Source organism: Boleophthalmus pectinirostris, unplaced genomic scaffold (assembly GCF_026225935.1).
Source record: "Boleophthalmus pectinirostris isolate CB_2022bp ecotype Guang Dong unplaced genomic scaffold, ASM2622593v1 HiC_scaffold_11, whole genome shotgun sequence".
NCBI lineage: Eukaryota > Metazoa > Chordata > Actinopteri > Gobiiformes > Gobiidae > Boleophthalmus > Boleophthalmus pectinirostris.
In genome coordinates this window covers 11,414,234-11,427,833 of record NW_026570994.1, presented here as the reverse complement: position 1 = coordinate 11,427,833, position 13,600 = coordinate 11,414,234, and the positions used below count along the sequence as shown (strand labels likewise).

At 42.7% G+C, this 13,600-nt stretch overlaps 1 protein-coding gene across 1 annotated transcript; it reads left to right on the top strand.

Moving 5' to 3' along the window:
* The first annotated feature begins 12,925 nt into the window (after positions 1–12,925).
* Positions 12,926–13,297, top strand: LOC110153181 (helix-loop-helix protein 2-like). Its single transcript, XM_020917060.1, has one exon. The coding sequence runs from the start codon at positions 12,926–12,928 to the stop codon at positions 13,295–13,297; it is 372 nt and encodes a 123-aa protein (XP_020772719.1).
* The last annotated feature ends 303 nt before the right edge of the window (positions 13,298–13,600 follow it).

The window sequence follows — 13,600 nt, the reverse complement described above, 5'->3', positions numbered from 1 at the left end:
ATATTATACAAATTTGATAACTAGAATGTTGTTACCTCATCAAAAACATAGCTGGAGCTGAGTTTCCAGGGCTGAAATTATCCAAATGATTCTAGTAAAGGTGTATGGAGTTTTAAAACACAGTGGAGCACTTCCTGTGTTACCTCATAACACCAGAAGGTGGAACAGAGTGTTTTCAGTATGAGTGAACACTACTTAAATATGCAGAGTTTGTGTGTTAAACATGTGTGAATGAAACAAAGCACAACTCTGGGTATGTTTTTTGATGCGGAAACAACATTATATCATAGATCAGAAAATAATGTACATGGACATAAGCAATACTTTAATAGCCAATGTAACATCAGTGTAACATCTTAACATCACTCTCCATCATCTCCCCTGGTCTCACTTTCTACTTCCTGATCTTGGCCAGGAGCAGAAGCAGCAGAAACCGTCCGTGCAGAGTGGTCTTACAAAAGCCCCTGACACGGTTGAAATGATGTACCTACTGTACGCGAGGCCTGTTTAAACATCCTGACAGGATTAGAGTGGAGTTAAACTGCTTTGCGGGCACAGTTAATTGAAGCGGATGAGGTTTTTAATAAAGCGTGCAGTGTTAGCAGCTGACAAATGGCTGGGCTGACACACAGGGGAAATTGCATTTAATGGCATCAGGTATGTGCTTTGCTGGAGCTTATCACATTACACTGGTCGGTGCACATGCATAGACATATACAGAAGGACAGAGAGAGCATGGAGACACACACAAGCCTGTTTGCGCTCACCTGAGTCAATCAAGATGTTTTTTCCCCACTTGGAATTTAATTATGGTTCAGAGGGTGCAAAGGAGCAAAGGGATTGGTGGAACATCTCGCTGTAGCCAAGTTTGTTGACCAATCAGATTTGCTTTTGCCATTGAGGAAGTACAATTTGTTAGATCATAATGACACTCCACTAACATTTATTTTTGTACACAGGTATTAATAAACAAATGTTCACTGATATTCTTTTGACAGTAGGAGAGATCCGCTGTACTGGAGTGGCGTTACCCTCTGGGAGCATCAGTGAAAGTTAATGGGTAATGTTGCATGTGTCTTACTTTTATTCTTGTGACGCCATAGAGCAGTGAAGCAATATAAATACGCTGGTGACCCAAATTGACCTTTTAGTTGTTTTGCTCACGTGCTGAATGAAGACACCTGGGAGCGAGTGCAAACAATAGACTTGTTTTTGTGGAAAGTCAGATCTAAAAACAATGCTGTTAATATGATTACAAGAGACCACAGTTAATTTTCTGTTTCATGAGATTTCATAATTTTATATTTTGGAAGAAAGGAAATTAAAGTGAAACATATATATAGTTTAATAATGACCCTAATTAGGTGCGCTGTGGCAATTTTTGATATAGGGTTCATCATTTGTCTTGTTTCTATGGTGAGGTGATCACTTTATTTAAAATGCCTGGAAATGAATTAATTCAAAAACGATACTTTTAACTGACAACATTCCAGTCAAAGCAATAAGACAAGCAGGTAGTGGACTGTAGAAAAGTTAGAAAAGTTACACAGTTAACCTTTAATTCATGGTTGTGATAACATTGAGCAGGGGTTGATAAACACTCCTAAAGACACTATAATAATAGAATACCAACAAAAACATACTATACTATATTTATTTTACCCCTCATTTAAAGACTTACAATTAGGCCTGTCACGATAACAAATTTTGAAGCAGGATATATTGCTTCTCATGAATATCACTCTAAAAGATAATCTTGAAACTACTTTATGCCACTGACAGTAAAATTAAAGCAGGATAATCCCACTGAACATTTTTTCTAAATACAGTATCAACAAAGGCATGAGCTACTGTATAACAAATAAATACCAGAATTAATAAATAATTTGTTCTGGTATTTCCTTTTTTATCCCTCCACAGCTCAAATCGTACCATATTCCGTAAAAAATAGCAGAAACTCCCCACTATTGCTGTAAAAATGCAATATGAAATATATAAATACTGAGCCCCAAAATATATTGATCCAGCTTTCATATATTGAAGTCGATATAGCAATTATCATGACAGGCCTACTTAAAACTGGCCAACAAAAGCTCTCTTTATGCTTTGACCAAGAGCTTCCAGATCTGTTTCCACCCTGTGATGTTGTGTCTGGACAAGGCCACAAGACGCTACAAAGGCAAGGAACTGTCAGAAAGGACAAGCAGACAACATGAATTATTTCAAGTGATATGTTAGTAGAGCACTGCGCACATGCCCTTTAGGACTTGTCACTTTGATATCTCACCCAATACTATGCACACTCACACATTCACACATGCACACAGCAAAATTCCTCATATAGGAAGACAATTAGAGGGACTCATTTTCCCCTAATATCAATCACCCAGCTCATGAATAAAGACAATTAAGGTCCTGGCCATTCCATACAATTGCACGTGGCCTTTGCGCTCCCCCTTGGATTCGGAGCAATGCCTCTTGGGTATGTGTCCCTCTCTCTTTCTCATCAGTGCGACGCAGCGTGGGCCTCCCCAGTCAATAATAGGAGCGAAAACAGGGGAGACAAGAGCCCGGTTTGAGACTAGATCAGATCCTGCGGACGCGTGTCACTCTTCATTAGGGAGGCGGGGAGTGGGGGACGCCCTTAAGGTGAGGATGGCCACAGAGCAGAGGGGAAGAGCGGGGTGGGGGTGTGTGCGGGGGGGACAGTGGGTGCGGATGGGTGAGGGGGGTGGGGGTGAGTGACAGCTGTGGAACAATGACAGGGTCTGTGTCCAAGCGCCCCCCAGGCCAAACACCAGCTCCGCTCCTCCATGAACTGATCTCCTGCCTCTGGACTGAACTAAGACCAGAATAGACCAGTCACACTCTCACTCTCACATGGTACTCAAGACTTGAACCTGACATTGATGTAACGCACCAAATCAATGCCTCTAATGCCATATTCATAGAAGTCTGATTGGTTTACCTCAGGCGTGGGTGGTTCCCGACAGCAGCAGTAGCAGCAGCAGCAGCTTGGATAATGTCAGGTATTAATCTTTTATAGCATTCATTAAATTAAGCACTTTGATTTACTTATTATTAATTTATACTGATTGCTGCAATGTTGGTGTACACACAGAGAAAGGCTGTTACTAAAGGACACGCTACACTGGGTTTTGCCATTTAAAAAGACACTGATCTTTACACCAGTAAGAGCTGAGAGTGAAGGATGAACCATGTGCTAAAGCTCAAGATAAGATGTTAAACATAAGGGCTATAATTAGACCTGTCACGATAATTACAAGAATAACAATTGCAATATTTCTCTGTAGCAATATATCACGCCGTAAAACTTAGCTATAATCTTCTTAAATATTTGACTTTACTTTGTCATTGAAAATCTTTACATATTTCTCAAGTGAGCTCCTTTAGAAAGTAGAGATTATGGTTAAAACAAAATAGAAAAGTAGTTAGTAGTAAAAGTAGTAGTTGTCTATTCAGTTATATTTACTAGTATTTAAGCTAGTTTTATATATGAGCAAGCAGAGCAGTGTATTGTGTTTCATAGAGCAGTGATATAAGAAAGTGTGTGCCCACTGATGTTTGGGCATGTTTTTGTCAGCGGCCATACATCAAACTAATAACGTTGTGTAAAGAGGACAATGGGAGGTGTGATGGAGGCAGCATTCTCCTTTGCCAAACGTAGGTGGCACACACTCGCCTTATTAGCCAGGTCAAACATAATCAGTGATAGACACGGCAGGCCTGTTTAATTATGGCTGGCAGCTGGCAGCGGGGGCCTTCCTTTAGGGCCGGGTTATGCCCATGCATGAACCCCCCCGGACCCCACCCTCCCACCTAAATGCACTGCCCCAAATGAAGAATAAATCTCACCTCCCTTTTGTCTGGGCTGAAGCATGTGGCAGCCCCTTCATTTAAAGCAAGAATAGAAATGTGGACTGAATTTGCGATTAATAGAGGGGAATGGGGCATTAAATTAGTGTAATTGTGAGCTAACAGCAGTTCATGCATATGTGCATGTGTGCTCATCTGTTAGTGTGTGCAAAGGTAATAACATTTGTTCCAGCACTGACAAAGATTCTGAACAAACCGTCAAACAAACAAAGCACCTGAGCTACTTAAGGGCTTGAGTTTTTCCATTTCATAAAGCATGAGCCTGACAGCTTGTTTGCAGCAGTTGGGATGACACAACAGATGTATTCAGGCGCACTCTCCTCCCAACTAGCATCTTGAAAAAGGCACCTCGCCTCATCTCTGCAAACAGCTTGTAAATCTGTGCTTAAATGAGAGCAGGCGGCAGGCGACTGTGCCCGCGCTCGCCTGCTGCGTCACCACAGAGACGCGGCTCTGAAGTTTGGACGCCACTCGAGGCCGCTGTCATTATCCCGTTCTGGCTCTAAATGTCCATTTAGTTTGGAAAACTTATTACGGCTGTATTTGTGGCTGCACTGCACTAAAAAGCAGCTGTGTAAGTGGAGCTCTTGTGTCTCCCAAGGCTGTCTGTCTACACACACCCTCACACATGCAGAGCCCCCAATTCAGCCCTCTCTATATTGATCCACTTCATTCTGCCTCAATGAGATGCAGACAGCACCCTGCGCCCAGACCGCTCATAATCTTGATATAACACTGGGCAGTATTGAAACCTGCCATAGGAAGGCATAAATTGGATAATGCTATGGCCTGTGTGATGAACAATATATTTGCATTTTCATGTGTAATAGTTATATACAGTATAGTGATTTTGAAGTGATGTCTTTATAGAGACTTGTGCAAAGCTACGACATCATTTTATCTCCATCAGTTTGCGACAGTCTGCTTCAGGTGAGAAAGCAGAAGAGGCACACACATTTTCCAGGACCTTGGACAGCGCTCCATTCAAACTCAAGGGCTGTTGGTACTGTGCGTGGCTGTGTCAATGTATGGCTGCATGCTGTGCTAGACTTGGATCTGAACTTAAATCCACTCTTTTCCTGCTCCCCTTGCCTCCAGTCACTCCCCCCTCGAAACAACCCACCGTCACCATGGCAACTACTCTGATCGATCCGGTGCCATCTAATACCAATCTTTGTCCAAACGAAAACTTAAACAATCGGCGGATGAGGAGCTGAGAGTGCTGTGAGTCCACTAGAATCACACAGAAGAGGCTGAATTTACCGTAACTGTAACATAAAGCTTTACTACTGTTGGGAGTGAGTGGTACTGTAACAGAGAAGAGGAGAGAAAAGCAAAGATGACACCACCTTAAAAAATATTATCACACAAGATCAAAGGTTTATTCAAAAAACATTTTACATATGAAATAAAATTGAGATGTAGTGCATTGTTGGATGATAAATGCTGAACAGACAAGTGTGTGTCTTGGAGCATGTGGGGTGTATGTGAGGAGGAAAGTGTCATGTTAACTTTATGTCAACAGTCTTGGGGCTGGTCTGAGTTCAGAGTGCACATTGTGATATTTCACTATAGCTCTGTTTCCAACCAGAGCTTTGTATCCAAAAGCTGTTTCTCTTGCTAGTTGTTTGTTCAATTAATTGTTCTGATGTTTATGGTTACAGAATGAAATGATCCCAGCAAATCAACAGAGAAAGCAGTGCATTTGAAAAGGGTGATACAAGGAAAGAAGAAATGCTAGAAAGAGTGAATGAAGAGAAAGCTTATTACCAGAAAACAGATGGCCCCCAATTCAAAGAGGCCCCTGTGGGACATGGAGGGACGACTTTTTGCACCTCCGGGTTACCAGCGCTGCAGAGAGGGTGGAGTCCTTAAACACCACTCTGTGTGTGTGCACTTTTGTTTGTTAACTTGTAAACAAAAAGCAAATTTGTGACATCTTTGGCTCTGTGCCATTCCTCACATGCACATTTCCCTGGGGTTGCTGCTTATAGACAATTTGATTTGGATGGTTTGTTACAAGTATAAAATAGAAGCAGCCTCTGTGGACATTATAGTACAGAAATGCTCAAAACCAAAAAGTGGAACAGTTCTTTGAAAACAGCCCAGCATCATCAAAGCCATCACTCAACATCATATCTGGATGAGCTAATGTCATAACATCCGTAAAATGAGATCTCACACGTGCTCGAACATTCACACCCTTCATTTTGTGTGTGCATATGCAACTATACGAGTGGACACACTCGCACATGACAGCCACTGAGTGGAAATGAAGGATTTGGAGTTCCATCCCGTTACATTATGCAGCAGATGGCGTTCAGGCCAAGCCCGGCCAGGCCGCTCCCAGGAGAAAAGGAGTGAGAGAGAAAGAGGGAAGGAGAGAAGATGGGGGAGGTGTAGAAAGAGGGTGAGGGACAAAGCTGTTGTGTTTTTTCTTTGCATTAAAGCACGTGTTTGTTTTCTGTGTATTTTTGATAGACTCCCACTTGGTTGGCTTTTGGGACAAAGTCCTGCTCTCCTCTTTCTGCTCCTCTTTTCTGCCCTCTCCTCCCCCTTCTGCCCAGCTGAGCCTACACCTGAGCCCAGCCGCGAAGCCCCCGACCCCAGCTGACCTGACACTGCGCGCAGCACACACCAGGAAGAGGGTGAGAATGTTGGAAAGGAGAAAATTACACCAAAGTTGAAAGGGCAGGTGTAATGGATGCCTATGTCAGAGACTGAAAGAAGTCACTGCTAGTGTATACTAAACTGCCTTTTTACAATGCACTTACAGGCACTTTACAATGCACTGTTGTGTTCTCTCTGTTTTCACAGACACACAGTGGAAAGTCAGCTTTTCATTGGAGCTTCTAAGATTTTTAAAGATTTATGGAGTTCACTGGGGGTAATTATCAAAATCTGTATTATTGATGACATTTTATGATGTTTCTCACACCAATTCAGTCAATTACATAACTTCACTAAAGATTTAATGATATTGTTAATTGTAGCTTTTGCAAATCAGCCATTGAAATCATAGGTTTCTAGTTAAAAAGTCATATTTTTTTATCTGTCTTTTAACTGGAGCATGTTTTGTTGAAACAGATACACGTCCATGTGTCCACACATTGCAGCTGATCAAATGCCACAATCAATACACACACACACTCTTCCAGACACCAATACAAAGCGGCCTGTTAAGACCCCCAGATCTTTGCCCTTGGCGCTTTTTGTTTTGTGTTTTCTGAATTAATTGAGCTGAACACAAGTGTAGGGCCAGATGTCACTGCGACCTGTGGGGATTATTAGAAATCTGTTTCCCTCATTGTTTATGTGAACCCCTTCAGACCACAACGCCTCACAGTCTTTACACTGAAGTTTCACACAGAGGCCAGACCCAAACCAGATTGCTAATGCACAAAATAACAGTCTCCAAATCCAAGCATGGACAGCGAGTGACTCTGGACATGTGGGACTTTCTGTACCACCTCCAATGCCCGTGTCCGGTGCCCAGTGGCGTCTAGGGGCCCATGATGCCCTCCTAGTTTGGCCTGAACACTACGATGCTCCTTGGCAGAGCTGAGGGTCTAATGAACTCATCAGCCAGCTGGAGGCCCTGGATGGTGGGGCCAGGGCCACTTGGGGTTTGGGGGCCACAGGGAAAGAGGAGCAGCGGACTGAGAAGGGTTTGGGGTATGTGGAAGGATAACACACCACTATAAGGTAAATGAGGCAGGTGCAGCTTTGGAGGGGGCAAGGGGCCAGGACAGACAGGTCAGAGCACAGAAGAGATATGAGGAGAGAATATAGGTCTGTAGTGGGTTTGAAGAAACCATTGACCAAACAATACTATTCATGGGTTTCAGCTTGCTGTTTTAGGCAACATTTTTCCCATTAAATTTCCCATTATGTTTTAAATTGTTAATCACTATGGCGACTGTCCTAATTTTTCATCATGAGACCCATGAACAGGTGAAAATTAACTGTGCAGTAACTTGTGATAGCCAAACTGATAATACCAGTCTTCAAGTTAAGCATAGCATTATCTATTTACGCTAATTCAGTTTCTAAACTAGGAAAATCAAACCATTATGCAACATTTTACCCATTCAAAACTATTATGCTTTAAAATGTTAATCACTATGGCAATCGTCCTAATTTGTCATAATTCTTAGACCCATGCGTAGATGAAAATCAACTGTGAAGTAACTTGTGATAGCCAAATTGATGATAGCAATCTCCAAGTTAAGATAAACATTACCTAGTTTTGCTAATACACTAATTCAGTTTCTAAACTAGGAATATCAAACAATGGCAAAATATTAACATGACCCAAAAACATATTTCAAAATGCTCATTAAGGGACGTAGGGAAGGAGGTAACTAGATGTAGGAAATGATGTAGTTTGGCCCAACCAGTAAAACACAGCTGGGTCGTTTGCTGACTAATAATCCTGCCTCTCTCTCCTCTCTCTCTTCTCTCTCTCAGCTGAAGTCATCACACTTATGTCAGCATCATCACCATCAGGAAGCTACTGGCCCCATTCACAACCGTAACAACTCCTGGCCCTCGCTGCTCAGACTTCCTCTTTTCCTCCGAGAAAGCCGAGCAGAGGGAGAAAGAGCACCTTTGTATGTCCATATGCGTCTGGGTGGCGGTGAGCGTGCCGGGGCGTCCTGCTGGGAGGACAGATGGCGCCAGAGCCTGCCACGACAGCGCTGACGATGGCCACATTCTCACATGGGACTCCTGGTTCTCGGAGTCCCACACCTCCTGTTCAGGCCTGCACCAACACTCCCCCTGTGAGCGCACACATGCACTGTTTCCCATTAATAGAGGAGACTATAGTGACCCTCCTCCAATTTTTCTTCATAGACAAGCTGAAAAATACTGGTACTACTTTATGTGGTAGATTTTTGCTGCAAGAGTAAAATTCTGTTCAAAGTTCAAATTTTAAACATGCCATTATTATATGAAAATACTGTATAGAGGAAACTATTGTATATTTGTTAACTAGAGATAGCCCAGTGGGTTTGGGTTATGGGTTATGGTTTGAAATGGCAACAAACTTGGCCTTGACTATATTTCGCTGCAAACCCATCAGAGAACAGTGTAGTCACATTTTGAACAGTGCCCTCTTAGCATGCCAGTGTTCCAGTGAAGCTAAAGGTTTCTCTATCTAAATCAGTCCTATTGCTAACATATTGGAGTTTTGATTGTGATTTATCTTGCAGGCCTAATTGATAGAACAACTTCAACTTTTTGCCTCTATCATATTATTATAAGCATGTAAAAGTTTATTGACTGTTCAGAATTGACTGCTTAAATATTAAAATAGACATTCATTGACACTCTTCTCAAAAAATCTTTCGAAACAAAATGATTTTTGAAGGATCACCAATACCACTTTAGTCTCAGCGTGGATCGGCTGGGGTCCCTTCTCTGGCAGAATAATGCAACATAACACATGAACACTGCGCTCACACTGCCCTCACACTGAGTGATGCTTGTGGTGCAAATGCAGAGTGACTGTAGAAGTTAAATGATCAGTTGCCACAAGCTCGTCAGAACGAATGGCCTGATTTGACACTCCGTCTTCATTTCTACCTGCTTGTATTCGTCTCTTCCATGTTTGTTCTTCTCCGTCTGTGGCCCCTAATTCTTTTCTTTGTCGCAGGTGCCCCCCGTGGCTCGTGGTCCACCTCAGAGGAGCTTCATACGTCTCCTGACAAGGTGACTAATCCTTCCCATTTCACAGCTCCGTCCCAGTGCATCCTGGGAATGTTTGGACCCGAGTGGATGCACTGGTGTTGTCAAGTGTGATGGGTGACAGGTGGGTGGGGTGTCACCAGGGTTCAAGGTGTTTTTTTGTTGTAACGAACCAGACAGGCACAGCCTCTACTGAGTTCAATGGGGTTATTAAAAATACCATTACCACAGTTGGACATGAAATAAATGTCTATTGTCTTTAGAAATTCAGACATTTTGCATTAACTGGTGAAGATTTGTTCCTTTCTGTAAAACTGTTATTTTCACAGATACTAGAATATTGGGTCTCAGCTGGAGCTTTGAAATAAACCCAGCAAAGTAAAATCATAACCATAAATCACTGTTCACCATGACTTACAATGACTGAATAATTGCAAGAATCAGAGTGAAAGGACAGTTTGCCACAAAAGCCCTCAAGGTTTTGCTGCCCACTTTTCAAATTGTTGCTAAATATTTGTTGTTATCATCTAAAACGTTAGTGTGTATTGTGTTTTATTGTAAAAACTTTGAAAAGTTGCCTGTCAGTGCATTACATTGTAAATGGGGTGAAAATGGCAAGTACATGGGGGTGTTTGAGTCACTGACAATCAGAGCTGAAACTGATAAATACTCATGACTACTGCATACTCATCTGACCCGGGAATAATGCATATTAATTATATTGTCACTAAAAACAAAAGTACATTTATAATCAAGCGTGCCCGTTGTCTTTTGATAAAAAAACAGAAAAACACAGGAAAGATGACTTAATTGAGTGTACAGAGCTCAAGCAAGATGTCCATGTGAGTGTGTGAGGTTTATTACCAGAAATGACTAAACCAAACGTCATCCTTGAAATAATTGACCATCCTCTGGTGACTGAATCACTCTACTGCTCTCTGTCTCCAGAGTCCCTACATCAGCTGTGGGAAGTAACTGCAGCAGGCACAAACAAAACCGCCTCGGAGGGGTCCTTCATGTCATTGGCCCAGAGCCTGGATAAGTGTGGAGGGGTCCGGGCACAGTGGACCCCAAGTACCAACCTCTCCATCTTTGGTGCAATTAGAGGTAGTGTGTTGTGTGTGCTGTTTGTGTGTGTTTTGTGTGTGAGGGGTCCAGCTGTCAGGAGGCCTCTGTCTCCTGCTCCTGACATGTCTCTGATACGCCCCACTGTGAGTCCCTGAGTGTCACACACTCTCCCTGGACACGGTCAGAGCCCAAGGCAAGCTGTCCATCACTTCACACACACCGCATGCAGCGTCACATACTACACACATACAAACACACACTACATTAGGTCTGGTACAGGCCTTCTGGCAGCAGGCTCGTCTCTCTCACTGTCTGTGTGGACGTGGCTGTGGGCCACAGCAAGTCATCCATGGTTCCTCTTATTGTTTTAATCACCTCGTTAGGCGCAGCTAGTCGCCACACTTACTGGCCAGTGTCGCTCCTCTGGATCCATGCCCTCCCAACCCAGTGCTGGTGGTGCCACCAGACATCGAAAGATGCATGATGGGAGGAAAAGGTGGCTGAAAGTGAAGAAATGATGTAGAACCCAAAATGTACCAGGTATAAAATTTCAAATAAGAACAAAATGTGATTCCCCAAATTATGAATGTATGAGGAGTGATGTTTGTTGTTGGTAGTATTTTGAAGTATTTTATGTACTATATATATTCTATTTACAACTCATTACATTATTGTATAATATTATATAACTCATTATATTTCAAAATATAAGGTACAAACAGAAGAAGCAGTTTGGTTCAATCAATGTTATTATGCATTATTAAAAATTCTCTTCAGCCGAATGATTCTTGAACATGTCTATAATTCAGCAGAGAAGCAATACTGTCATAATAATGACACTGATAGCGAAGCTAAGTGATAAGATTTGTTGTAATGGGATTTCATTCTGTTGTGTCTGACATGATACATTTTAAGCACTATTGACCTTTGATGAGTTTTAATCCGAGGTTTACATTTAAATAATCCTCTGTTTGGGCTTATACAAGCAAGATCTTCATCTTTAAACCATTACTGTTCACTTAAACACAAACGTGCGCGATCTCACACTTTGTTTCCATCCTTTATCGTGCGCACACATCTCCGCTTTCCCTTTGCCCACCGCTCCCACGGGAGCGGGAGCGCTTGAGGGCTGAGGAGAGAGAGAGAGGAGTGAGGGAGGGAGGGGGCGGCGTTAGACAATACCATTCCTCAAATATATTCCGACCCTGGAGTGAGCCTTTATTAGTGGGGCTCGTCCGGATCTTATCTTGCACATGACACCGAGAAAGACAGACCGGATTATCCAGAGCACAGCTTCCGATCCGCACGCTCCTCTCGCCGGAGAGCCGCGCGTATATCTCGCCTTTATGCTCCTTCTCATCTCGCGGATCGTGCACTTTCCTCACTCCGCACATCTCTCCTATTGTCTATCCAACCAAGGTTCCGCGCACATAGGACGCTCCATTAGTATTTTATCTCCACATCTCTGATCTCGTGCCGCACTTCAGGACTGCGCATCATTCTCCTGCCTATATGCTTATCCATCTCTAACTCATGGTGCTAAATAGCCAGAAAGTCCCGCAAGTATTCGTATAGCTAACGTTACGCGCATTTTGTGCTTTTACGCACAGTTCAAAACTCACTTTGCCGGTGGGATATGAGTTAACTTCAACTTCGCACCAAGGCCTGTAATACACGACAAGACTTAACTAAGGTAAGTTTTAGTTCATGTCACTAACTTAAATTTATTTATTCATTTTTTTTTTTTTTTATCTTAAAATATCGACTGATGTCAACAGTACATCGCAGTGTTCTGCTGTCAAGTCAGTGTGGCCTTAGCCAAGCAGATGTGTTCATCACACTGTGACAGATGGCCCGTTCTGATTATGGTAATTCAGAAAGGAGAACTGTGCCATTAGAAACGGTCACTTCTATTTTTCATAAAAAAATAAAATAATGTAGAGATTGATTTTTTCATTTAAACAAACTTAATGTCATTGTTCCATGTATTTATATTTTTTGCTTTTCTAATACATAAACCATTTATACAATATATGCTTGTGCATTATTTATGAACTGTAATGTTATTACGCAATGGGTGTAGACTACACTAGAATTTATAAGGCGTTTATTGGCCATTCTGAATAATTGGCTTTAAATCTCAATATAGCCATCCTATAAGAGAAAATGTCTATATTAATATGTTTTGTTTTGCAAGTGAAATAACTGTAACGTTTATGTACCTGTGCGATAGGTTCTTTGGTGAAGTGAGCCCTAAAGCGAAGCAAAAATGATGCTGAGCCCGGACCAGGCTGAGGCGGACCTCTCGTGGACACAATCCGACCCCGAGTCGTTGCTCAATGGCCTGAAGTCTGCGGGGTGCACGTCAGACGAGCCCATGGAGGGTGACGAGAAGGCCAGATGCAAACCTGACCCGCCGCTCAGCCGCGAAGAGAAGCGCAGGAGGCGGAGGGCCACAGCCAAGTACCGCTCGGCCCACGCCACGAGAGAGAGGATCCGCGTGGAGGCGTTCAACGTGGCCTTTGCTGAACTTAGGAAATTACTGCCCACCTTGCCCCCGGACAAGAAACTCTCCAAGATTGAGATCCTCAGACTGGCTATATGTTACATCTCTTATCTTAATCACGTGCTGGATGTTTAGGCTGTTCGTAATTCAAGCGCACTGAACTAAGGCGCATGCCGTGCGTCATTTGGGCTTGGCAAGGCCGTGAGAACAACACTAAAATCCAGTGTTTTGAGCTGCTAGACCTCCTGTCTGTGCTTGTTCACATTGGCACATTTTGATCTGGCCGCTTTTAGAAAATTCTTTAACACTGAAAGGCACACAATTTGCTCCTAACTAGATAATCAAAATGATGTTGACAAAGTAAATGAATAGCTATGATGTTGCGTTACAGAATGTAGTATTTCAGAATTTACTGTCGGCACAAGTGAATCCGTTGCC

Excerpts from the sequence above, each read along its gene's own strand:
- LOC110153181 (XM_020917060.1), top strand. The coding sequence starts at position 12,926 with ATGATGCTGAGCCCGGACCAGGCTGAGGCGGACCTCTCGTGGACACAA.